Genomic DNA, 27667 nt, shown 5'->3' with positions numbered 1-27667 from the left:
TGTTAAAATCTGAAAAATAAATCCTTCAAATAGTACTACTTCTTTTCATCATCAAACAGCAATTAGCAGCTCATTTGAATTTGGAAAAATTTATTACACCATGACCCTTTAATTACATGCTTGAATACTGAGACAAAGATAAAATGCATTTTTTATCCCAAGGAAGATGACAAAAGAAATGTGTGAGCAGCAGAAATTTGTTTTCAATAAGAAGGATAGCAATTTTATAAGGGAGGAAAATCATTCATTTCTGCCCAGAGCATTTTAAATTCTTGAGTGATTGCAGCATGGTCTTTGAGGGAATATTTTAATTAATTTAACAATTTTATGAAATGATTTTACAAATATATAGTCATAAAAGTCATAAAGAAGTTTTAAAGCATTGCAGGGCTGGGTAGAAATGGGATGTTAGGGCGACCCCGTAGCTATATGCCATGGTTCGAATCCGACCCCATGGCCATTTACTGGATGTCTCTTCTCCCCACATTTCCTGTCTCTCATCACTGTCTTCTATGATAAAAGACGAAAAAAAGCCCCAAGAACTATCTAAAAAGGAAAGAAAGAAAGAAAGAAAGAAATGGCAATGAAAGCTTTGTTGGTATCCAGCTTTCCAGTATCACAGGTGAGGAGAAAAATGCAGAATTTCTGTACAGAAAGAATTATACCTGCACATTCATTTATCAGACCAGTGTACTGGAAGCTGCACTACCTGCTGCTACTGCTGTAATAAATCTACAGAGAATAATCACCTGACTCCACAGAGCATTCTTTTTCTGCATTTTTTCAGCTCTGATTTGTGTAAAGCACTGTGCATTTACTACACAGCAATAAACAACAGACCAACAAGGTTAGCAATTTGCTGGCTGGTGAACATAGTGGACCATTTAGCTGAGCAAACAGTGCTGAAAGGAAAGTGAATGTTGTATTTAAATTTCCCAAATGGACGGAAAAGCAAATCCAAATTAATGCTTATGTTGCTTTGTGTCATTAGGAACCTATGACGTAGATGATATGTGTTATGTCTGGAGATTCACTGCCTCCAAGTGGCCAAAAAAACAGGTAATGCAACAAAAAATACGGTGCTTCTTGATTATTTGCAGCTTCTCTAAAGAATCAAAGCTTCAGGCTTAACTCTCTGAAGTAACCAGAACAAATAGGGTACCCTACTTCTTTTAAGTAAGCAGTGTAGCTCTGTGATTAATGCACAGTAGCTTTATATATTTTGCTTTCTGTCAAATGAAAACAAAGCTTCAAGCTCAGCTCAAGTCCTGTAAAATGAACTGCTTATTTAATAATTATTCTATTATTTTAGGCATTGAAACATGTACGCTACTAGTCACAAGTTTGGACGTACCTTCTCATTCAGTGGGTTTTAATAAATGATTTTCTACTACTGAAGACTACCAAACTATTAAAAAAATACATATGGAACTATGTAAAAAAAAAAAAAAGTGTTAATCTTCAGTATTAATCTACAATGTAGAAAATATTACAAATAAATAAAAAGCAATGACTGAGTAGGTGTGTCCAAATTTGACTGGTAGTGTATCTGTAAGAAACAAGAGAGAGGAAATATAAGAGACAAAGCAGGTTAACTGTGAGCACATACACAAACAGTCATCTCTAAATAAGTCGAAATTTAACATTTTAAAATGTAAAATGAAATTAATGATTTAAACTTTTATGCTTGAATGCACCAAACAGTAAAAGACTGAACGTCTATCTGTGGAGAGCTGCTGTCAACGAGAATGCACATGTTTCAAAGACTAATAATGATTGTCATGCATCAAAAGCATGTAACCTCTGGAGCTCCGTGTAATGAAATTGCGCTTTGGTTCAAACTGCTGACGAGGGATGATTCTGAGACCAGGAGAGCCGTCTGCCGTACGCCTGCACTGGGCATGAATGGGATAAATGAGCTCAAGCAATTAACTCACTAGTCTCTATTGACATGTTTCCAAAGAAGCTGAGAATATAGGAAATCTGTGCAGCTGGTCAATAAGTGGAGAAACCAGCCAGTCAGCTATAACTCTGATAAGGTGGCATTGTTGGAATTATTACTTGTCTGCCACTTGTGCAGCGTTAGTATTTTTCTTCTCTTTGTTTTGCTTTGTTACTAGGTCTGAAATGGAGGTAGTTATCACCTACCAAAATAGACTGCATTGTTCTTTGATTGGATCTTTCCCTAAGAAAAAAGAGAATTTAATTGTACAATTAAAAAAGCTTATCCAGTTGTTTCTAAGAATAAAGTGGTTTCAACATGAGGCTAAAAACAAAGCATTGCCGGGCATCTGTCTTGCCTGGAAGCTAGAAAAAAAGGCGTGGTGCAGACATGACATACAGTAGCTGCTGTGGGAGCTGAATTCAAGCAATTCATTTAGTTGTTTTGCTTCTGCTGGATAGCTGTGAAGGCACACAAAGAGAAAACAACCAATACCACAGTACTGAGGCTGTTACTTCCATTTATTAGACATTCATTAATGTTAGCACTGAAACTTTTGAACAAAACATTCCACATAGTGTTGTTACTCTGATTAATATGAAAATATAATTTTAGCTTTACATTAAACTATCTGTGTTTTTAAATAATCATTTTAATAAACTGTATTTTGCATCTTTAAGTAATAACAAAAATGTATCTTCTAGTAGTCATAAGCCTTGTTTCTTATGCTCGCAGACTTTGTTATTGATTTTGAAGAAAGGTAAGCATACCGTGCCAGTGTGAGAAACAAATACTGTTGATGAAAAACTTGGCATGTGCACTGCAGAGCAATAATTTAATAAGACAACATATGAAAATGGAGCAGATCGCACAGATAAAACAGTGGTGAATGTTGACACTTGAAAGTAGGCTAGATGACTGTTGGACAGCCTGAGGTGGAAATAAAGAAAAAAGCTTCATCTCTGATGTGACATTACAGGATCTCCTATGTAGAGCAAGAATATTTGCAAACAAGTAAAATTGAAATGGTGGCTCAGGGAATTTGCAGATGTATTACTTACAAGCATTAGTGAGCTTATTATCCCCCGCCTCCACGAAGTGGAAAAGGGGGATATAGGTTTGGCCTCCGTCCGTGCGTCGTCCGTCCGTGCGTCGTCCGTCCGTCCGTCCGAGATGAAGGGGACAGCTTTTCTCGGAAACTATTATAGCTAGGATTATGAAATTTAGTGTGTAGCTTCACACCATGGACACCTTGATCAAGTTCCAAAATGAGACCTGTGCGATAATATTTAACAGAGTTATGGCCCTTGATCACGATTTTGGATATAGACTCATAGACATCACATGTGGCGGGGGATATTGATGACCATGTCGACTTGTTTTATTATTTGTTTTCTAGTGGAGTTGAATGAGCAGATCAATACCACTGTCCTACTTTTGCATTAAATATGAACTAGATTGCCTTAGAATTTAGATTAGCTTGGCATAAAGCCTGTAAATATAGACGAAAGTGAAACATTGTGACATCACCTATTGGTTTGTGGACTACTGTTTTCAAGTCTTGAGATTGTCATTTAGTTAAAGCCAGCTTGGTGTTTTTGAATTCGAATGTAAGGGGAGAGAGGTTGAAATGACTGAGCACTCAAGGGTGCACACTGATATAATAGCGACCTATCAATCGTAAGGTAGTCTTGTTTTGCCAGCCTTTTATGTAGGACATAATGGTTTGGCTCCACCACACTATCCGTCTGCTACAGGGGACATAAATACTCTGTCTTGTTTGTATGTCTTTAAATCAATCACAGTCATCTTGGGTGGGGCTAAGCAAAGGATGCAGCTTCAGGTTTTCCTTCAAAATAGTGACAAGTGGAATTGTTTTGGTGGAACATTTGCGTACAGACAATGATTAAAAGGGATACTCCATGGACAAACCTAACTGGCTGTTGATCCAAATCCTCTGCAAAATTTTTACTGTGGTAGAACCAGAAAATGGTACAAAAAGGACAAAGCAATGGAGGGCTTATGTCCATATCCTATACCCGAAGAATGAGAATAATTGCAAAGTAGCCACGTCCTGAAACATACCCTGCTTCCTCGTCTATTTTGCTGTAAATGGATTGTAATTTCTGAACTGAACAATATGAAATATTGAAAGAGACATGAAACCAACAACTGAGACCATTAACTCATTAGGAGAATGTTTACTGAGATAACAGATCAAGGATGAAGTCGGGTCATTTTCTCATAGACTAGTATACAATCAGATCTCTTTTTGCAACCAGAGGAGCCGCCCCTGCTGGCCAATAGAAAGAATGCAAGTTTAAGGACCCTAAAAAATTTTCACAATGGAACGACAAGCTTTCTGCAAACAATATCACAACGCAATGTGCTGCACTTTACATTAGCAAAATGCACGGCTGGATGGGTGATGACAATGTTGCAAAATGAAGATAGCGTACAGTATAATCTCAGTGTACTGCTCACAAATGTCCATTATATACATCTCTGACTCACAAAACTACATTTCTTTCCTTTTTTTTTAAATTGTAACTATTACTTCCAATTTTCTCCCCGGAAGGTAAGACCATAAAGTTTAAGAAACGTTTCCAGTTTAAAAGAAATCCAAAATCTGCATTAGAAGGTTGGAGACATTTTTCCCAAACAGGGCTTTCACTCAGATAACTGGAATTTGCGTCCTGTGTGTGCATCCTATTATTCTTTGACTAAAGTTTTGTCTTCACTTGCTCTTCTTCTGCTTCATTTGGTTTTTAAATATATTGTACACTGACAGTCATTAAAAACTTTGAGACCATATTTTTCAACATAATTTTTATTTTGAAGCCCGAAACTGGATTTTCTTCATATGAATCATTTGTTTATCATATTGGCATACAGAAACAAAAATCTAAAGTTTCAAGAATGATTTCAAAATAAAGAATTTCACAAAAGAAAATGGCACCTGCCAAACACAAAGTCTCAACAGTCAATACCGAGTATGGCCTCCATTTGCTTCGATGCAGGCAGCAATCCGTTGGCGCATGCTTTGGACCAGGCTTCTGATTGTGGGTTGGGAACAGCCCATACGCCTGGCTACATCACTGTAGTTCAAACCGGCCTCCACCATACCCAGTGCCCGGAGACGTTGTTCATGTGATAGACGCGGCATGATGCTGTTCACTGGACTAACAATGGTGGCCTTTTTTGGGCCTTTATATAGCCCTTCAAAACCCATTCTCAGATTGTGCAGATACTCACTGAGTATTGCTTGGTGTGTATTTGGTTCACTTTTGCAAAGTGACCAACCCATGTGCAATGAATCATAACAAAATGGCAACTCATCATTATCTCAACTACCAGGGCACTAGATCATCAGTAAATCCACAATGAATAATTACAACCCCCCTACAAGTAGAATTCTGTGTACATTTCTACCTCAAAGTTTCTATTGACTGTCAGTATACTTTTGGCTAAAATACAACCCTTTTCCAAGAGTTTTTAGGGTTACCAGAGTGACAAGGCCCACTCATCTAATGTACATTTGGTTTGCCGAAATGGAGCAACAGTAAAGCTATGAAATAAATGTAAAAAGGTGTGTGTATTTGTGACGCAAACATAATTTGGCAGAAAATGTGTTTTACTCAAAATGTTGAGAATACAATATATATAACGCATATAACATTTTTTACCATTTACAATATAGGGCTGTTAGAAATGGTTTAGTGAAAAAGTAAGCAAGGAGGGTTTATTCACATGCAACTATATTATATCTTGTTTACTTATTTTATTTTTAAAAAAAAAGATCCTAAAAACTGCAAGTTGTGACTCTTCAGTGATTGCATGCTAGAAATATTTCCTAGCAGTGACCCTCCACTGGACAGAACCAGGCTAGCTGTTTCCTCATGGTTCCAGTCTACGCCAAGCTAAGAGTCAGTTATGCTTCACATTTACCCAGATGCTAGTAATTCTTTTGTTTCTTTCTTTTTTCATGACACCAAGAATACACATTTTGAGTCTGAAACATTCTCAATTAGAATAGAACAGAATAACCACTTTTATTGTCGAACAGAACATACGCTAGCTGATGCACATTTGAATGAAATTTCGTTGCCAAATACACACCTGCATAACTGATGAATTCACAATTGGCAAATTAGCTTTTTCATCTCTTTGCATCACTGTATCAGTTTATTCAATAAGATCTCAACTCTGTGATGCTAACCAGTCTTCCATTTCTTCATAATATATTTAAACTACACTCAGTCCTGTTATTTTCAACCAGCTCTTACCAACTAATCTTGCAAATGACACTTTCTCCCCAAAGCCCGCACTCCAATAAAACATTTCTGTCATTTTTCAGAATATTTCTATACAGCCATATTACCATGGCTGTGATCAAGTTACAAAACTCACATTACAGACTAAAAAGATTCAAGCTAACGTGATAGAAAAAGTACTAGTATATGAAGCTGAGCGTTCTGCCAAGAAAAATCCTCTGATAATCTCCAATAAATGGAGCAAAGCACCTTTAATATCAGCCGGAGCCACATCTGCATGCAGCAGGATGTCAGCCCTCATTACACTGTGTTTGTAAAATTCTATTTGAAACTGGCAGGAAAGACGAAAAATGAAAAAAATGTGCTGTAACAGATGTTTCTAGCCCATTTTAAAGAGGATTTTGCTTCTGTTCTCCCGCTATCTGCCTCCCCTCAGTTATCAATTATATAGATACATTGATCTATGAGGGAGCTGCAGATCCTTCAATATTAAAGAATTTCAGACTCCATATTTTACGTTGCAGAGTTTCTTTATCACAATTATCTCCACTTTGATCGATACCCGCACCCCCCTCCTCTCTATACCATTGGAGGTCTACTTCATCACCGGAGGAAAACAATTTCATCCACTGGCTCCACCTCATTCTCCATTCGACTGTAGAGAGAGTGTGGTGGGGGGCAACAAGCTTTATATTCCTTTCTGCAGGCTTCAAGTCAACACACTAAAAAGCATCTCTTCAATCTGTGGAAAAAGGGAGGAGTTGGGTTCTGGGCAGCTACTGCACAAAGAGAGAAACCACCGAAATCTGCAAGTATTGTCTGGCACTGGAGAGGGAGATGGAGGAGTGAAAGATCTGAGCAACAGGGGTAAGCCTCTTCGGATTTTCAAAGTGATTACCTCTGGGAGTGAAGCCGTCGCTTACATCGGCAATTATCACATCCATTTATCTATTGATGAAGGACTGGTGATAGTTACGCTGGATGTTTTTGTTAATGGAGTGATTCAGCTGTTTTTCTCATAAAGGAATCATTATGTAAATCAATTTTACCTCCCCCAAGGAGCACAGTTCCTTTTCTTTATATCTTCACAGCAAAGTGTTTTCAAGCCTGAACAGTGGGACAGCTGCACATTAGGACTCCAGTCGCTGCTACCTGGAATTTTTGTGACACAAATCTATTTGGATATGATTGTGGAAAAAGCCACTGTGTGTAAATTGTAGTCTGGTGTGGGCTCCTGCACTTGATAACGAAGCACTTGCCTCGACTCGCAATCATGGTCAAAGCACCTACATCCGAATCAATTGCCCTGGGGCCACACAAACCAAATGATGCCCCAGAGAGCGCTCTTCAAAACACAGGGTCCAGCTCGCTTAAGACATCATGGAAAGAGATCACAGTGAATTTCATAATGCGGACCAAGATCCATGGTTTGAAATTTGTCTTTTCTCCGGACAAGACGAAACCACAGCGAGTCATCTGGGTCCTGGCCTTCCTGCTGTGTCTCAGTCTCCTCTTCACCTGGTCCTGGAATCGAATCCTCTATTTGATGTCCTACCCTGCCGTCACCAAGATCTACATGGTCTGGGCTCACAACATGTCCTTCCCAGCGGTTACTTTCTGCAATAAAAATGTGTTCCGTGTGTCCACTCTGACCAGGGATGACCTGTACCACAGTGGCTACTGGATGGACCTCTTGTATCCCAACCACACAGTGATAAACAGGAGCCTGTCCATCCTTAAAGACAATCACAAGCAGGGTCTCCTGAGTCTTCTAGACTTCAACAACTACACCCCGCCCCTTGATTATCGCATCAACACCACAGAGATGATGGGTCGGCTCGGTCACCAGCTGGAGGACATGCTGCTGGAGTGCAGGTTTCGTGGGGAAACCTGCACCTACAAAAACTTCAGCACTGTATGTACAGAAAGAAAGATGGTGTTTGCCAGGTGTGGATAAGAGTGTTGTTTACAAGGTGTATTAATAATTCATGCAAGCATTTGACAAAGCTCCCTTACAGCAGGCATTCTCTCAGGGTGTTTTAAGGTGTCGATGTTTCAAAGCTGTAAACAAGCTTGTCCTGTTTTTGCCTCTCAAGCATGACAGCTTCTCCCTCATTAAACTTGAGGTCTTCAGAAAGTCACTCAAGATGTCAATGCAATGTCGTCTTTGTTGTGGTGGAAGATCGTCGTTGTGTGTCTGCTTTAGATTCTTTAGAATTTCTCATTCGGTTGTACTCACTGATGAATTTCTAACCTGTGACAACAATATTAAGGAAGAAAAAAAGAGCATTAATAATTCAGACATCATAAATCAGTCTGAATTAAAATTTTATCTCCTCTAATGAAACATCTGTAGGGCATAAGGAGGATATGCTTCAAAAATGCTGCTGAGTTTCCCATTTAAAGAACACGACAGATCTATTACAGCCATTCATTTTTGAATAACTGAACCGAGAAAGTGGATGGCATTTGCAAACCACAGTCCCACTCCTCCTGATGCTAATATTTTTAGTAAATACTTTCAGCACAAACCAGTCGCTTATAACGCCATTAGTAAGTATTCGCAAGGGTGGATGTGAAAATCTCTGCAGTGGTAAGTTTCCATGCAGAGTGACAGGATGATTTAAACCTGGAAACACACATGTAGATTTAAAAGAGAAAAAAAACCTGTCACAGGCATCACATTTAACTACTTGCCTTTGCTTATGCGGGTCCCAGTCATAAAAAATAAAACGTGTATCTGTGACAGCTTCAACTGGGTGAGACATTTGAAATGTAAAGTGTTGCACACTGCAGGATGTCGGCCGCCCATGGTGGCTTTGCCGCTTTGCACAAACCAGTGCAGAATCTCCTAAAAATCTGAATTTATGGCCGGAAATGATCCTAATTGGGATTAGAGTTAACCTCTAACCCTAACTGTGTTGTGCTTCTGCATCTTAAGCAACTCATGATGGAGGTGTAATGCAACATTTTATCTAACCCTAAATCTGGCTCTTTGAAAACAGTCACTAGTTAGACAGATTCTAGTCACTTTGCAGACCTCGTTATAGCCAGCAGGGAGAAGGAAACAAAGCTCAGCCTTATCTGTCTGAGCTGCATGTAAGTCTGTCTGAGTCTGGACATGGAACACCGACTCTGATCTCTCGAGATCCTCTCTGCCGTGCTGGTTGAATTTTTGCCAGCAGCCCTCTTACCATGACCTCATCACAGTGGATATTGATGAAACCTGACCGTTAGATGATATTTCTGCCCGTCCTGGTGCAATACGTCCTTTTGAAATGTGGCAAACAAAGAAGTGCATCTCAGCAGGATACATTTTGTCAGACTGCTGTATAGGGAGTAGGAAGGGTGTGTGGACAGCTGTGATCATTAAAGCAGGAATTGTGGCTCCATGTAGGAAATTATGCCTTAATCTTTGCAGCAGAGGAGTTGGAAGTGATAAAAAAAATTTGAATTTTATGAGCAATGGGGTGCCTGTTTCTGAATCTGAACCACAAGTAATGGTTGTCTTGTACAATGTTGTAAAATTTATAACTCTGAAATATTAATAATCTAAACTTCAAGAGGGACCAACTTAATGGGAATTTTTAATTTGAGATTAGAAACCAAATTTATAAATTGCTTAACTTGAAATTACCTTCTGGAAATTTAGTGGAAAATGCAGTGGCATGTAACTCATTAAAATCAGATGAATTTTTAATAAGTTAAATATTTCAGTCATTTCAGTTCAGCATTGCATTATATATTTGGAGTAAAGTTTACAATTTCACAGGTTTTCATTTGTCCAAAGGATTTGCATATTTTCTACCTTTCTTGGCTTCTTTTCGTGTCTTCTGTGATTTTCTTGTATAATTGTGACTCATCCCATTTTAATATGTGGTGCTGTGAATACAAACAAGCAGACTGCTGCAAATGTAATTATGATGAATTGAGTATGACCACTGATTCTCCCACTGCAGGTTTTAGATTGTGTTGAAATACTGGAGGAATAGATATTCTCCTTCCTTCAAGTGTTGCATAACCAATCTGATAGTCTTATCTCAAATTGACAAACTTATCTTCAACTTACTTCTATCCCCCAAGGTTGATTTGTAATTTCAAGCTTTCTTAGTCGTTATGCAAACGGTAGCTTGAGTTTAATTTAAAATGTCAACATTTCTAATCACGATTCAGATTTATTTTTACTTGTTTAGTTTAGGATTGAGAATTTTCCAGTCACAAGTAAAATCCATAAAACTGAACAAATGTCATCTGTGAGTACTGAAGCAAAAGCTGAAAATAAATAAGTTGAGTCAGTTGGATTAATTAAATCAGGACAATATCTGGCGCGAGCAAACCTGCTGTAGTGATTGCACATCAAACGTTAAGTACCGCTGAGCTTCACTGGCATAGGCTCTGTCTCTTCAGAAGTTTGTAAGGCAAGACACACAAATGCATTTTGCAAGCCCAATTTAGAATTTGTTTGTGTCCAGAGAGCTTCAGATGTTTCTCATTTAATGACGGCAAAATAGTACATTCACTCCACATTACTCAGGGGAAATTTGGAGTGAAATTGGGTAAAGATTGATAGCTGCTGCTGCTAAGGGGTGCTCATTAATTCCTTCAAATCAGAGCCAGGTGCCTGTTTAAAGCCAGTGCTGCTTTCTCTGATTATCACAAAACCTCTACAATGATTTTCAGTCCACAATTACAGGCTGACATGTAATAGATCTTGCACTGGTGCACAGTTTGCCACAGCACAGTGAAAAAGGCTCTGACTTTTCCTTGACACTCCTGTTTCTTTCTGTGCTCTTTTTACAGATTTATACACGCTACGGGAAATGCTACACTTTCAACTCGGGATTGGACGGCAACCCTTTGTTGACCACGTTAAAAGGTGGCACAGGCAACGGCTTGGAGATCATGCTGGATATTCAGCAGGATGAATACCTGCCTGTTTGGGGAGAGACAGGTCAGTGAGGCTTTAGGTTCTATTCTGAAATTTATAAACACCTAAACTTGTATTACTCTTGGTGGAAATCTCGCCATCTTGTTTGTTCACTCTGAAAAAGACAGTAATTCTTCTACTCCTTTATGATCCCTAGGATATATTATATATTATTGACATTCTCAGGTCTTGTAGTTGCTTTATTTATAAATCTTTGCATTATTTTGCACCACACAGATCTGATATACTACCATGTTTAATAGCATATAATCTTGATATGTTTCTTCACTTTTACAGCTGACATCAGATCTAATAAATGCATTGACTGACTTACTGTTTCCCATTTACGATGGGCCACAACATCCTAGGACCACATATTCATAAGCTACATAGCATGTAATAAATCTTTGGTTGTAAGTCTGTTTAATATTGGACCAACACACTAACATGAACATATCTCCTATATCAACTTCCAACATGAGGTTTAGGTACACTCTGTCAGACAATAAACAACTTTCTCTGACTGCTAGTGAAGTGTTAAACATCCCAAGTAGCAGGTTTCCGTAGCTGCTGTTATGTTTGTGGCGTGCTATATCCACAGATGAGACCTCCTACGAAGCAGGCATCAAGGTTCAGATCCACAGCCAGGACGAGCCGCCCTTCATTGACCAACTGGGATTTGGTGTGGCCCCCGGTTTTCAAACTTTTGTGTCATGTCAGCAGCAACTGGTACCTAAAGTTCAGCCTCCTCCCCTCCGACCTCGGCCTCGTTTGCTCCACTTTCATGCTGTGTTTGTCCCAAAATCCTTGCCAGCCGGCGTCCATTACCTCTCTGTCACAGAGTGTGGAGCAAAATCCAATCACTGATCTACCTCGTGTGGGAAAAGTGCAATTAAGATGTTGCGTAAGCATCCTGTGAAACTGCACACAGTAAATGAAACTGAGGAAATATAGCAGCCAAGTAATACTGATAGAGCCGGGCCAAGTCATGATGGGCTGCCAGAATACGAGCATACTGCGCTTATCAGAGCCAAAAGAACCTCAGACTGCACAGCATGCAAAAATATATGGCAGCTCAGGGTGTTTATTTTACTTTGCATATTGAGTCTTCACTACTCTTAGCCTGCGAAAAAAATATGAATGCAGCTTCTTAACTGCTGTGAAAATTGTCTCCAGTGGCATTCATTCAAAGAGAAAAACTGTGAGGAAGAATTCACACAGCCATGATCAGCAGACTGTAATCACTGAAACTTTAACTGTGATCAATAAAAAAAAAAACACCCGTTTACAGTTTCTGAAGATAGATTTAACAATTCCTCATAATTGGCAGCACCATTTAGCCAAAAACCCAACTGCTCTGTAGGCTCGCTATAAATAACTGATGTCTGAAAACTCCCTCTGAAGACTTAGTGTGTCTCGAGGAAAAGCTTTTTAAGTCATCGTAATGTTATCGATGTCAGTTTAAGGCATTTAAAGAAACCTGGCGCTTGTCATCATATTAGTTTGCTTCCCAGCTCCAGCAGCATTACAAACTGCACCATTAGGTGAGAAGGATGACCCACAGCTATTTTAAAGACATGATTTAAATTGCACTATGATTTACAGATATAGTAAAGATGGTGTTTTAGCACACAATATCAAGGGGAGCAGAACATCCTGCGGCAGGTTTGTTGACTGTAGAAAATTAGATCTGAGGTTGCCATTAGTGAGAGACGAAAAGTGATAATTATAGTTAAATCCAAAGTGATCAAGCCCCTGTGTGCAAGGTCTGAACACCGAGCTCACATGGATTTCCTATCCAAATGTAATGAAACGGTGCAGGAATTATGTGATGTTGCTGAGAGAACAAATTCTGTCTCTTTTGTCTGTATGAGACAAACATCCTTTGATTTTCAAACAGAAACAGTGACAGAACAGAGAAATATCCTGTGACTAACAGGAAAAATCCACTCTGTAAGTCACAAGAAAATGGCGGCCGTGTCACAAAGGATTTCAGGTTTTGCGATGATTGCCTTAGAGATCAAGTGTATTTTTGTATTGTGCTGCAGGCGCATGAACATTTTCTTCTGCATAATCAGGTCCTGTGAAGACTTTAAATAATGGGTACTCGAGCAGTAAATCAAATTCATTTCTTCAGCATTTAATTAAGCCTAATTTCAATGATTTTGCTCCCTAAAGTTAATCGGCTTGGTCGGTTTGTCAGCATGAGATAAATGATCAAGTAAAATCTTCTCTCCTTGTTTTTAGCAGAATAACATGGGATGATTGAGGCAGAGTTCTGGTCTCATGAAACAGACACTTGGACACCACAAAGATGACAAATTTTATTTTGGGGAAGCTGCTTTGAAATATATGTCTGTCTCTCTTTCTCTTTCTATCTGAAAATGTTTTTATTGCTCCCAGTGTACCATCATTCAGCCATCTCCAAGAAGAGAATCCGGTCTATTAATCAGTATCACTAAGTTTCCTTAAGTAAGTTAAAATACGTGGACTGTCATTTGTAGTCAGGACAGCATTGCCCACACCGGTGACAGCTAAATGACATGTTTATGGCCTAAAGGATGTGCTGAATTAATTAGACTGTCATTAAAGTCTAGCCAGCATTAATTTCAGTCAGTGCCCAACGTGTACAGTGGCACTGCTCTCTGTACAATAATAATAGGATGAAGCACTTATGATCTAAAGACTTTTCTTTTGTAAATTGTCCATCAGAGGAGTTTAATTTTTAATAGGAGGCTTTGACTTGTGTTCCCAGAGAGACATAAAAAATACGCCACCAAATTTTGGACTACATTTAGATAATGTTGAAACTGAACTATACTCCAGCTTGAGTAGAAGTGAAAGGAGAATGGCTGAATGACACCTCACCAGTAGTCCAGAGTTCCCCTGCACCGCTGGGAGCTGATAGCGGTTTCATTGTTACACTGACAACAGGATGTTGGTCTGGAGGGGTCGACCTCTTTCTGTCCCTTACCTTACTGTTGCTCCTCTTTTATTCTGATAATGATGTGGGCTGTGTTCCCTCACCCCTCGCCCTAGATGAGACGTCCTATGAGGCCGGCATAAAGGTACAGCTTCACACTCAGTCAGAGCCTCCTTTCCTCCACGAGCTGGGCTTCGGGGTCGCCCCCGGCTTCCAAACGTTTGTTTCCACCCAAGAGCAGAGGGTAGCGTATGACTGACTGGGCTTGCTGCATGCCGCCAAGTACTGTATTGTTAAATAGCTTCACACTCATTAACTTCCACACTTTCATCTGCTGGTCCTCCCTCCAAGGAGATAATCCATCTGCCCCCTCTGTGTGGCTGAAGCAACCACATGCAACGGCATCTGCAGTCTGTCCTTGTCATCATTGTCTTCCCTGTTTAGTAGATATCACTAAAGAGGAGCTAATGTGTATTATTCCTTCAAGCCACTCATCCAAGTCTGTATCTTCATCAAAGTTGCTGTTTGGCTTTACCCTTTCACTTCCATGTAGACTTCTATTCACATTTTTTGGTTGTTTTACTTTTATGTGTTATCGGGGCGATCCACTAGACCACTAATGCCATCTGGAGGGACCAAACAATGTAATTCATTAGGTTTTATTACCCACGGGGACCCTGGCTTCAGTTTATAGTCTAGCATATATTGCAGCAGGACTTTTTATCGCCAGTGCAGCTCCAGTTATGAAATTCTAGGGGCTACAGATGGAGTTCAGTATGAAGCTTAATCAGGTTTGCCAGTTTAAATCCACTCCTTCAACGAATTCCATTCTATCTCTGTCACTTTCCATTGACTAAATGACCGTTAGATTGTCAGAGTTAGCTTGGTAAGAACTGGTGGAGATTACTGGGAATTATACAGTGACCCCTAATGAGACAGGAGCCGCACAATTCCTCTGTGAAGTTTGCCAAGAAGCCGCCTTTGGAATCGATTGTTGGCCAGCTCCTACTGCAATTAGTACCTATGTGCTGTAATGCTCCAGCAAACATCACCGGCCTGCGTAAATAATTGGTTTACTTTCGTAGTGAAAATAAGTATTAGGCATTCATTATCATAAACCGGTGTAAACGAGACCCTTAAAGGGAGCTGAAATGGTCCGAGGTCAGTTTTTTCAGTTCACCAAAAAGGAGTTCCTTTAATGTCTAAAGAGTGCTCCTAACAGATGGCACACAAGGGAAACATTTCTGCAAGGTGAACATTGATGTTTTATGTTTAGCGTGAACCAAATCTTTAAAATTCACTCCTTAAATATTCTTCAGTAATGGATTCATTAAGATAGCCCCGAGTTGCTCATAAATATAATGACCTGCTCTTCACCTTTTAATGAGACTTCTTCCTCTAATGAGATGATGAACTGACTGTACACTCCATCTTCATTTCACTGTTAAATTCAGAAGGGTATGCAGGTTAGTTTTGTAATAAACTGCATTAGAAAATCTAACTAGTTAACCAAAAATACAAGCACTTTAAGTTTTTAGAGAGTGGATCTGTTAGTCCTTATCGTTGTTAAATACCTGACTGCTTACTCTAAAATTAGATGTTATTCTCTGTATAATGTCTGTTGAATTCATGTAATTGTTCATTTGAAAAGTGTAAACTGTTTATTGTTCTGTTCTGAGGGTTGTAAAATTTGTCCATTGATTGTGGTGTCCTGTCTGAAACTACATATTTTACAGATTTCTATTAAGCCTGTCTCTATTCCCATGGTACTCTGCTTTCTACCGGGGACTAGACCTGCATCAGTGACTTTCTGCATGGTGTCTGCTTGCTTCTATACATGAGCAGTAGTGTTGTTCTGACTGGACGTTTTGCACCAAGACTGTCTCAGTGCACATTTTCATTCAAAAGCTTCTGTATTTTTTGTTTATTTTTTATTTATTTTTCGAACATTTGTGTTGGATCCTGTCAGCTTGTTGTCCCCTTTTGTTGCGCTGGGCTTGCATTATGTTACACGCTGTAATCCTGTGCGCTGGTATACTGAGGGAAAACATGTGCTGTTTGCTCTTTCAGCTTCAGTACCTCCCACCGCCTTGGGGAGATTGCAAATCTACTCCCATAGACTCTGAATACTTCTCCACATACAGCATCACCGCATGCCGCATTGACTGTGAAACCCGGTACCTGCTGGAGAACTGCAACTGCAGGATGGTTCACATGCCGGGTATGAATTCAGACCACCTTGACCTTTGAAGCACCACCTACCTGCTTTTGTCTTCATGGAGTATTTATGTAACTATTGATTTTCACTTATATGTTATTTCAAACAGGGACCTCCACAGTTTGCACACCTGAGCAGTACAAAGACTGTGCTGACCCGGCTTTAGGTGAGCCCTCCTCACACTTTATTGCACATAAATTATTCGTGTGATATTTTTGCAAGTGTTCCGCAGCAGTGCCGTGAGCCTATTCCAGCCTTACGACGATACTTATGCAGCTTTAACTTGAAATTGCTTTAATCTCACATAACGCTGAAGCAAAAATAATAAAGTAAAATTATTGTTTTAAAATTCCATTACAGAGATTTGTGATGTGTCTACGCTTCACAGATATCAAATAAATCCCACTGAGTTTTTTTCCCCCCTCTCTCCTCCTCTGTGTTATGGCTTCAGTCATTATTTGCTTTCATGGAAAGTGAACGATGGCAGCGAATGTAGCTCTGAGATATTTTTAGCCGAAACTGAGAGCGTCTGTATGCAGGTTTGTTTGGTTTCTTCATAGTGATCACAATATTTTTAAATGACTTTGATCATCCACAGACTTTTTGGTAGAGAAAGACAACGATTACTGTGTCTGTCAGACCCCCTGCAACATGACTCGCTATGGCAAGGAGCTGTCCATGGTTAAGATCCCCAGTAAGGCATCTGCTAAATATCTGGCTAAGAAATTCAACAAAAGTGAGCAATATATTGGGTAAGTATTATTTAGTATTAGTCAGTAATGTAGATAATGGCCTCTTTTCTTTGCTTCTGTTGATGGATGGATGTACTGTGGCATAGCATGACCTGAGTCTCCATCGTTCACCTTCAATGTAACAATAATGAAAGAGTTACACAGGAAATGTGAAATATCATATGTTGTAATGTCATATCAGCGGAAGTGAAATCATGTTGGCTGTGCTCTTGTCTGTCCCCCCCTCCAGAGAAAATATATTGGTCATGGACATCTTCTTTGAAGCTCTGAATTATGAGAAGATTGAGCAGAAGAAGGCCTATGAAATTGCAGGGCTTCTCGGTAAGGTTCTTGCAGTTTCATGTTCATTGTGACATAAAAAAAGAGTGGTTGACCTCAGTGTCAGCACTCCCAGCGGGCCCCCCGCCACACATTTCACATCGTGTGTTCACGCTCGGTGCTTTGAGGTTCCCTCTTTGAACTTGTGAAACAGGCTGAGCACATTTTCATAATCTGATGCTCTTGCAAGGGCAGCCGGGTTGGGTCTGATGAGAAGTTGGAGCTGGATGGACACTTCTGACAATTCTGCTCAGATTACTGAGAGAGATACAGAATTAGATGTGACAGCGTGGGGAATGGTTTCACGCACCATTGTTCAATTACCGTACCTGCCCATATCTGCTAATCTCTCTTTCTCTAGGTGACATTGGAGGTCAGATGGGACTGTTCATTGGAGCCAGTGTTCTAACAATACTGGAAATATTTGACTACCTATATGAGGTAAAATTATTGTCTTTTGATTGATAAAAGTATCATTTACTCACACTAAATTCATTTGTTCTTTTCATAGTGTATATAAAGTTTTATTTTTAAACCATGTTACTATAGTTAATCACAGACATCATATTTCTATATCTGGTATTTGAACTGTTTATGTGAATTATAAAATAATTCAGATTTTGGGAAATGTTTTTCTGGCTTTCTTGCTGAAGGTCAGATATGAAGACTGATAGCACTCAGGGGGACAAGTGGAAATAACTGGCTCTGTCTGAAAGTAACACAGTCACCTACTACCTGGAGTCTTGTAGTTACTGTGAGGTTGCAACACCAAATTGAATGAGGAGGTTATTGTGCTTCACTTGAAAAATATTCTGTTGCGCTACCCCCTGTGAAATAGCAAATAATTGCTTTTGTTTTTGTGCAGACTAAAGAAACTACATCTAACAATTTATTTAGTGAGTTTTAGAGGCTGGCAGGTAGATTTTATTGAATGAAATAAGCATAGTATTGATCCTCTTAACTCAGCAAAAAAGCGAATAATTGCATTTCCCAAAATGTTGATGACTGTAAAATGCTCCACCTGTGAATGACTTCAACTGATGTTTTTGCATTTAGGTGTTTAAGGATAAGGTTTTGGGTTACTTCATACGCAAGAAACGACCACAGCGTTGTCAGAGCGACAATCTGGTAATTTTTTTGTCTCTCTGAATGCATTTGACTGAATGAAATGTATGTGATGTGTTACATGAGCTCAGGAACAACAGCAACAACAACAACAAAATGTCTGCTCACATTTGAAATGCTTTTAATGAACAGCACCAGAGAGGAAGCAGAAGCATGCCAAATTACATAACCATTAATTTCAATTTCCAATGCAGAAAAGATATTTTTTTCTGGAAAAAACATAATCATTAATTATACATACACATAGTTTTATTGAACTGTGTGAATGCATGATCAGTATATTGTTACACTCGGAGCATAACTTAATTATAAAGATGACAAAAGTCTACAAAAGCTGCACAAATGGAATGCGGATGAGCATTGACAAAGAACAAGCTGACTGTAATCTCTTTTTCTAAGCTTTTCCACTTGTTTTGCAATTTACTTTGCTTAAACATCAGCGCATGGACAATTAGAAGAAGAGTGTCTGACCCGCTTTCATTTAACTTTTATTCATGAGTCATAAACTGCTCTTATTATCAGAGGTTATGGCCCTTATCTCAGTTAATCCCACACACCAACCCACTTTTTCAGTATTTACACAAAACACAGTAGCTTCTCTGTGTCTGCCTCTTTAATGTAATCACAGTTCACTTAGAGCAGGAAGAGCTGATGTTTTACTTGCTGCTTTACTTACCGCCTGGCAGCATGATTAGAGGAAATTCACAGTGGACTCACGTGAGAGCAGAAGACTGAAAGTAGAACAAGATTAAGGGGTCTGGAGATTTTATTAACTTTTCATGATAAACTTATTTTTTAAATCATCAAAGCAATACAACCAATTTATCTTTCTAATGAAAACTAGAGTAATGGAAAGCACTTCTGCTGCCCTAAATCACAGCACTTTGTCAAGGCCAGTGGTTTAACACACTGCGTCCAGAGGCGACTCCACTCCCCCAGACTGTTATTTAAGCTTTATACAGGGTAGTTAAGAAATGATTTATATCAGAAATGCACCTTCTTAATATTAACTGTCAACAACTGTGGAGCTCTTACCGCTGAGTAAAACATTTACTAAAAGATGGAAATGCTGCATTTACTGGCTACAGTTGTAGAAACATTTCTGTCGTCAAAAATATACAGCTATTTTCAGTAAAATTCTGAATTTACATGATTGATCACATTGTTCTTAATGCCTGCCCTAAGTGTTCTGGTTTTTCACCCTCAGCTCTTGCCAGGCTGAAGTGTCACTAGGACATTTCTTTTCTAACAACAAAAACTAACTCCTAAAGAGACCCACAAGGAAGTTGCTTGAGTCCATAGGAGTAGTATGTGCCAAGTGCCTGTTTGCTTGTTAGTAACATTACTCAAAAATGGACTAACAGATTTGATACAAAGGTTAATGATGCAAGGACTGAGCCTTGGCGGAGTACCGGGCTCTCTGAGTGCTTTTCTTGTTTGCTACTTTCTCCCAGACCCCTCATCTCTTACTTTTTATTGTCTACCAGACCTCTTGATTCAGTCACCTTTTGTTCTTTGTTCTCGTACCCTTTGTCATTAATTAGCAGCTGTAACAAAACTGACCACTATTCTTTTTTTGCTTGTACATACAATCCCCTCCTAAGTGTCTGACAAACTGTATAAAATATTTTGCTCTGTAAATGTTCTGGGTTACCTTACCTTCACTCACGCTCTGTGTTGGTAAGCCCACCGTATACCGGAATACTAATAAACACCCCACGACAGAAAACTTCGCATGAGGACTTTGAGTGAAATTTCCTCAACACTGGCATGTAACAGCCACCTTCCCTACTCCATCTTGAAGGTGTAACACGTTTGTAAACAACTGATAAGTTTGAGAATGAAAAATTAGAAGCGATACATTTTTGAGTGCTTTTTTTACAGTTTATTTTATGTTTTTAGCAGATAATTATTTTATTTGCTATTTCTTTTTAGAAATATTTTTTCCAATGCTTATTTTAGTTTATTTTCCACATTGGCACATATAGTTCCGATAAAAATTGTTCACCACCCTCTTGAAAGTTTTCCTATTTTACTGCTTTTCTTTTACATTGAGTTATGGCCAATTTAATTTGGATTTTATGACAAAAATGTACAAAAATGACTTTCATATCAAAGTGAAAATCCATTTCTACAAACTAATGTCAATTCATGAAAAATATATAGAAAGTAAAATAAGCAGCTGCATAAATACCACTCCTATTATAGTCAGCATTTAGCACATGCACCTTTGGCCTCAATTACAGCGTTGAGCCTGTGTGGATAGATGTCAATCACCCCTGTACATCTGGACACTGCAATTTCACCCCATTCTTCTTTGCAAAACTGAACAACCCTTTTCCAGTCCTGCCACAAATAATCCCTTAACTGGAGTGAGGTCTGGTCTTTGACCCCACCATTCCAGAACATTAATCATGATGTCTTTTAACAATTTCTGTGTAGCTTTGGCCGTATGCTTCAGGTCATTGTCTGGCTGGAAAACAAACCTTCTTCCAAATCACTTTCTCTTGCAGTCTGCGTCAGGTTGTCGCCCAGGATTTCAATTTAATTTGCCACCACCATGCTTTACAGTGGTTGTGATGATATGTAGTGTTTGGTTCCAACCAAACATAGCGTCTAGTCTTATTGTCAGAAAGTTACATTTTGGACTCCTCAGACCCAACACCCTTCATCCAGAGTCTCTCATATGTCTTCTGGTGAACTGTAATCAACATTTACAATTAGCTTTTTTCAACAGTGGCTTTCTCTTTGAACCTCTCCAATAAAGCTTTGAGTGGTGACAAGGAAACTATTGCTGTATGCAAGCTTTAACTCCTTCAGCGGAGTCATAGGTTTCTTGCTGGCCTCCCTCTCTAGTCTTTTTTTGCACGGTCACTCAGTTTATGAGGACGGTCTGCTCTAGGCAGATTACCACATATCCCATATTCCTTCCTTTTCTTAATGATGGGTTTAACTTTACTATAAGAGGTATTCAGCGACTTGGAGAATTTCTTGTATCCATCCCGCCTTGTGCTTTACATTAACCTTTTCGCTGAGTTGCTTCAAGTGTTGTTTTGTCTTCATTAAATAGTTACAGCCAGGAGTGGCTCTTGGAAAGAGGTGTCTTTATACTACAATTACTTCAGACTCATTCACTTTACTCAAATGATCTCTCTTTCACTAATTGTTTGACTTCTCCCCAAATGGCTGCATCTGTGTAGAATTAGGTCAGTCACCCTAAAGCGGATGAATACTTAAGCAGGCTTTCCTTTTTTTACATTATATATTTCAATGAGTCGACATTACTTTGAAGAAATCCATTTTTATTTTAATGGTAAGATATTTTTTCAAAACTAAAATGACTATTATTTAATGTTTTTTTTTAAAGGATATGAAAGGGGGAAATTTTACTTGCAAGGGGCTTGAATAGTTTTTGTAGGCACTGTACTATGTCCCACGCAACAGATGTACAGTTCAAATCCTGGCTGGGGACCATTTACTGAAAGTCACTTCTACTTTTTCTCTGCCACGTTTATTGTCCCTCTCGTTACTGTTCTTGTGAAAATGAAGCCAAAAATGCCTAAAAATAAATGTTAGAATAACATTAACAATTAGAATACATTTTTCAATAGGGTTGTCGAGCTGTCAAACTAACAACAATCACATTTCTCAGACTATCCATCCAATGAAAATGGAACTCAACATCTAAATTTAAATGTTAGTCCGGTTCTTTGTCAATTCTTTGCTTTTTAACATGTGAGCATGACTTCAGCTAAATTCAAAGAAAAAAAGCCACTAATTCACCTCTGCAGGTCACTGTAGGGGTGGAATCATAAACAAAGTAACATTTTCTCTTTTCTGATGCTGTTTCAATTGTAATAAAAGCCATTTAGGCAGATTTTGCAAAGTGCAGACATTTTCTTTTGTCCCTGAGTTTATTTTATCAACCAGTTTGCATCCAGCTTTCTTGGAAGAATGTTGGTAATGCAAGCTCTGTTATGTGCTGGACAGCATGCCAAAGAGGTTGTCCTAAAATTTTCTTTATATTTGTGAATAGTTATGGGTTCGTGGCTGCATGACGGTGGGGTTCTTGCATGCTCCGTTGCATCGGGTTCAGGAATGAGTTTGGCAGCTGCTGTAGAAGAAAAGATCGAAAGGATATATTTATTCTCTTTTGCAGAAGTGGAGATCTATACAATATAAACTTAAGCCAACATGAAGGGTGTTATCACAGTCTGGTTCAAATAGGATCGGTAGTAAAACAGCGGAAGAAGCAGCATTTATTCAGTGGCCTGTTATTTACAGCATGTCATGCTTTTACATAGTGTGATATTTATTGTATTCTACTCCATTCATGTCATATGTTCACCTCCTTACAATAACCCATCTTCTCTACTTCGTTTCTCTCATGTCCAAAAACCGTTTTTCAACTAGTCCATTGTCATATCTCAACTCAGACAACCTAACAATGAAGTAATTTAATGATTTATTAGACTTTCATTTTCTTCAGTGATCTTCAACACTGACTCCTATTAAGAAAAACCCTCAAATATCGTTTTGAACGTCCAGTTTCCTTAAATACTTTAACAATATCACTGAAGGGAAATCAGTCTTTCTCAGTGTTCCCTCAGAAGTTTAGCTGATAGCATTTACATTGTGTTTTATTTTCATTTCAGTCACCCTCACCCATCTTTCTTTTCATCATGTCTATTCCAGGAGTTTCCAGAGAACCCAACCAGCCCTGGTGTCACGCCTAATCATGCCCCCAGGTAGCACACCCCATTGATAATAGATGCTCCCTCCCATGCTGTCCCTCTCTTTCATACATACCTGCGACCATCTCATACATCATTTCCTCAGTGGTTACAAATGATATGGTTGGCAGTCGGCAAAAGAGGGATGATTATCCAACTCCAGTGAGCATTTTAATATCTACCGCCATGTCAGGACAGGTTAGTTTGAGGTGTGTGTCTGTATTTATTGGCTCAGCAGAGGACATGAGTTGGTTGGATTCTCCAAATGCGTAAAGATTTTACTCTGCACTATGCAAAACTTGCTCCTTTCACTGAATAATGATGCTTTTTTTCCCCCCATAGGGTAAAGCGCAGAACTTCCGTGAAAACAGATTACATATTTATCGAACTGTACGAAAAGCTGAACCACATGAGATGCATTTGTTTCCCTGCAGCACAGAGGTCCATTTAGAGGCAATGCATTTGAGGCTCGTGCCAGATAACATCACTAGATGCATTACTTTGTGATGTTATCACAGGTCTGCATGCAGTGAGTTTGCACAAAATTTAAACGGTTCTTTGTCTGCTGGAATAGCCATTTTTGCCACTGGGACCTCCAGTGTTATCCACATATCAGCAGTTATCTCCTCAATAAACACCTTTGCACATAGAGGGAAATGCAGACATGTGGATGTTTCAACTTCCATAGCTACAACAACTTCACATGCTAGTGTAAAAACAGGACTAAAAATATGCTGTTTTCTTTCTCTTCTCCCTCCTTTCATTCATCTTACCCCACCGCCCCCTGATTTCTCTTCTCACTACCTGTGAAACATATGCAATGTGGCTGATCTCGGAAACCCCAAATCTGTTGTGTTCATTACCTCATCATTGTCTACATATGTTTCTGTCATTCACTGTCCTCAATTAAAAAAACCTCATCCTCATTTCTGAGGCAATAACCGTCATCTCCCTCATTTTTTTCTGTTTTTTCTCAATTTCTCCTCAACACATATGATTTTTTTCCCCCCAACATGATCTCTCACATTTTACCTGTGGCTCATTTTTTTCCCTCCGTCATCATCATCGTCATCACTCCCCACATCACTCCTCCCTTAACCCGGTTGAACTCGTCTCCCCTCCTTCCCTCCCTTCTCTCTTGCAGAGCACCTGTGACACCCTCCGGAGTCACTCGGACAGTCTCGGATTCACGCCGAACATGTTACCTCGTCACCCGACTTTAGGCAACTTCGAGGAATTTGCTTGTTGACAACATAAAGTAGGGGTTGCGGGTGGGGTGGCACATCTGGGAACTTGACAGTAAACTGTGAAATAATTTATGTATTTAACAGAAAAAAAGGGTTGAGTGTATACTCAAAAATGCATAGTACAGTTTATCAATGCCTGAATAGAAATAGAATACTATCATCAGACAAAAAAAAGAGACCACTTCCAAAACAGAACTCAGGTTTAACTGCCATGTCGAGGCATCAATGTTAATTTATTCATGTTTCTATTTGTTGATTTGTTTTATGTTATCCGGTCACTTTAGAGTATACAATCAGTGAAGATAAATGTGTCCAAGAAAGGGATTCTGACCTGTGTTGAGATGAGTTATACGTGATACTGCTGTGATAGTTTTGCTGTACATCAATCAATTACAAAAAAACAAAACCAACAAAAAAAAACAGTGGATTGGTATGTGTAGCAGCATTTATTATCAGTGTCTGGCATCTAACCAATGCTGTAATGAGTGACCTTATATTATACATGTCACTAGTTTTAACAGAAGAGCCTTTTTAGAAATCGGCTCCACTTTATTGAGCTGATTGTTGGTTAAAAGAGCTACTCTGACCTGAATCTAAACACTCGACTAGTGTTTCATGTTGCCTTTTGCTACTATGAGGCTTTAAACTGTCTCATGAATTAGACGACTGTGCTTCAATTTTACAAAAACAGAGGAGGAACTTGATTATTTGTACATATGCAAGTATTAGATATAGTTTCCCATGGATCGTGGGATGAGTGAGACTGCTGAAGTTGACGTTTTTGTGACTTTAGGTATTTTTTTTTTACAAGCAGTAGGAGTCAGAGAAGAGAGTTGAGAGGCCAAAAAGGCAGTTGATTGTATGTTTATATAGCTGACATTCAATTTTCATTACCCATTTTTAGATAGCGTTGCTGTGCTGACGGCCACAAAAAAAACTTGCTAGTATTCAGCCAACTGTAAAAATTGGCCCTTATTTCCATGAAATTCATTTAAACAGGAAGATTGCAAATTTCCTTTGCCTTTCTCAATAATTTTTCATCACAGTGTCTTAAAGGTATTCATCAGCACAATCCCCTGTGATAGTAATCTATTCTCTATTGAACATAAGAGTTTCAAAGGCTTGCCGGTGACATTCCTAAACTTGACAGAAATTTGTAAATACCCACAATCAAATGCCATGAAGAAATTCTACACTGCTCATGTGAAACATTTGTCAGACATATATATATATGAATATAGATATACAGTACATAGATTTAAAAATAAAGGGTGTTTCTTCATCTGTTCTTACACCAGAAGGAATTTGCACTTTCTATCTGGGCAGACCGTAAGTGTCTTTGAGTTTCTGGTGATGACAACATGACTGACAACTGAATAGATCTTATTAGGTACAAGAGAATTTGCCTCAAAACATCCAAACCACCTCAGCCCCATTCAGTTCGGTTGATTTCTATTAGAAATGCATTGTACAATTTTACCACTGTATCCTATTATTATTATTACATTATTATTACAGAATATGTAATGAGTCACAAATAACAGTTTGTGATGTATAAATGATCAAGTATAATAAACTCTATATTTACCCACCTAACCCACGTACACAACTTTTCTTCTAATCTTCGTGTCAGTCTACTTCCTCTCTTGTTAACGTTCACTCTGTGTTACTTAAATCCTTGACACTACAGTTATGGACTATAAATACTTTACTGGAAATTCAGAGGACTTTTATTCATTTCATTTCTTTTTACGTGAAACTTACAAGTATAACGCCAGTCAAGTAAGTGGTGTTCATAACACTGTAGCTTTATTACTCTGTTGTCTGTGTTAGATGACTGTTGATGTGAAGCACAAACCCTTGGAGATCAGCCATCACTCGAAAGCCAATGACCGGACGTCTATGGTTGTGACTACCTTTTGTGGCTCTAGTTTTAACTACACACACTGTTACGCATTGGTGTGCTCACAGCTCCAGCATTATCAGGAATTATGAGTGTAATCCAGGCGGAGCCAGAGACCACCTCGTGGAGAGACTTTATCCAAATGGAAATTTTACCTTTCTGGAAAGACGAAGGTAAATCAGTGGCATTGTGTCGAGAGCAATAAATGCACTGAATCAAATATCACTATAATCAAATTGACATAAAAAAAATATATATTTCATTTGGGATTCCCATTTTCAATTCATGACCTATCCAACAGCTGGAATGGATGCAGAAGAAAAACAGTTGCCAACTGCAACCCTGGTGTATGATATGATAATTGCATAATAACCGTTATCAGCTAAAAAACACAGATGCCAATTGATGATACACAATGATGCTACTCTGATGATGCTGCATTGCCCTGATGATTTTGAGTGTGTGTCATGTTGTTGGGTTAAAAAGCAGAAAAACGACCCAACTTGACCGCAAACTGTGGAGATATGTCGGCTTTGTGAAAGTGTCCCGGGTCTTTACCTCTGTCTCCCCACCCCCTGCCTTACTACCAGTCAAAGAACAGCAGAGTGTATCTGAGCTGGCAGAAACTATTAGGCTACTCAACTATTTATGCTAATTAAGTAGTCCTTAATTGATATGTACCGCATAGTTATGGCCAAGTTTTAGAAAAATACTCTATATATTTCTGTCATCCAACACTTGGATTTGAACTATTTTATTCTAATCGTTTACGGCACCCATTTTCTTCCTTGCATGACCATTGTGTATCCCTATTATCTCTGGTCTGTTAATGTAATATTAGCTCTGCTATTCACTTTGTATTGTCCAAAGTGTATTTATGGAGCCAGATGAATCAAAATGTTCTCCACATCCCGTGGTACAATGTCCTGGGTCTTTACATCAAAAACCCTCCTCTAACCAGGCTTGGGATCGCGTACTGCGCAACAAAAGAATAAGCTAATGCTAAAACTGCAACATCGTCTTAACAGTTTCTAGGAATTGATGAAACACAGTGAGGGCTAGAAGTGAAATTGTAATGTGCCTTTAAGACTGGTTCTTACAGGTTCTTACATCAAGATTTTCCTACATACACACACACACACATTTGGAGAACTGGAGTTGCTTCATCTGGCTCTACATGCTCTATGTGCAATTTATTGTAGATATGTGATTTTAACTCTGAACTGTACATTAAATAGTTAATACACACTTAACTATGCGTAACGTAGTCAGTGTTGAATCAAACACGATGTTTACTCACAGACC

At 38.9% G+C, this 27667-nt stretch overlaps 1 protein-coding gene across 6 annotated transcripts in view; it reads left to right on the top strand.

Moving 5' to 3' along the window:
- Positions 1-27615, top strand: part of asic1c (acid-sensing (proton-gated) ion channel 1c) — a 108011-nt gene extending 80396 nt beyond the window's left edge. For 2 of the 6 annotated variants that reach the window (XM_022194466.2, XM_051953749.1), the window contains exons 2-11: positions 11017-11167; positions 11745-11872; positions 16137-16287; positions 16394-16450; positions 16883-17036; positions 17266-17357; positions 17716-17795; positions 18411-18482; positions 23175-23227; positions 24357-27615. In XM_022194466.2, coding sequence (XP_022050158.1) covers positions 11017-11167; positions 11745-11872; positions 16137-16287; positions 16394-16450; positions 16883-17036; positions 17266-17357; positions 17716-17795; positions 18411-18482; positions 23175-23227; positions 24357-24435 — 1017 coding nt within the window. In that variant the 3' untranslated portion in view covers positions 24436-27615. Of the gene's footprint in view, positions 1-7093; positions 8132-11016; positions 11168-11744; positions 11873-14182; positions 14311-16136; positions 16288-16393; positions 16451-16882; positions 17037-17265; positions 17358-17715; positions 17796-18410; positions 18483-23174; positions 23228-24356 lie in introns of those variants that run through there. The other 4 variants (XM_022194462.2, XM_022194461.2, XM_022194467.2 and 1 more) reach the window with 4 other exon arrangements.
- Positions 27616-27667: the final 52 nt, after the last annotated feature.

Source organism: Acanthochromis polyacanthus, chromosome 9, assembly GCF_021347895.1.
Source record: "Acanthochromis polyacanthus isolate Apoly-LR-REF ecotype Palm Island chromosome 9, KAUST_Apoly_ChrSc, whole genome shotgun sequence".
NCBI lineage: Eukaryota > Metazoa > Chordata > Actinopteri > Pomacentridae > Acanthochromis > Acanthochromis polyacanthus.
The sequence above is the reverse complement of the archived record's forward strand: the minus strand, read 5'-3'. Positions and strand labels throughout refer to the sequence as shown.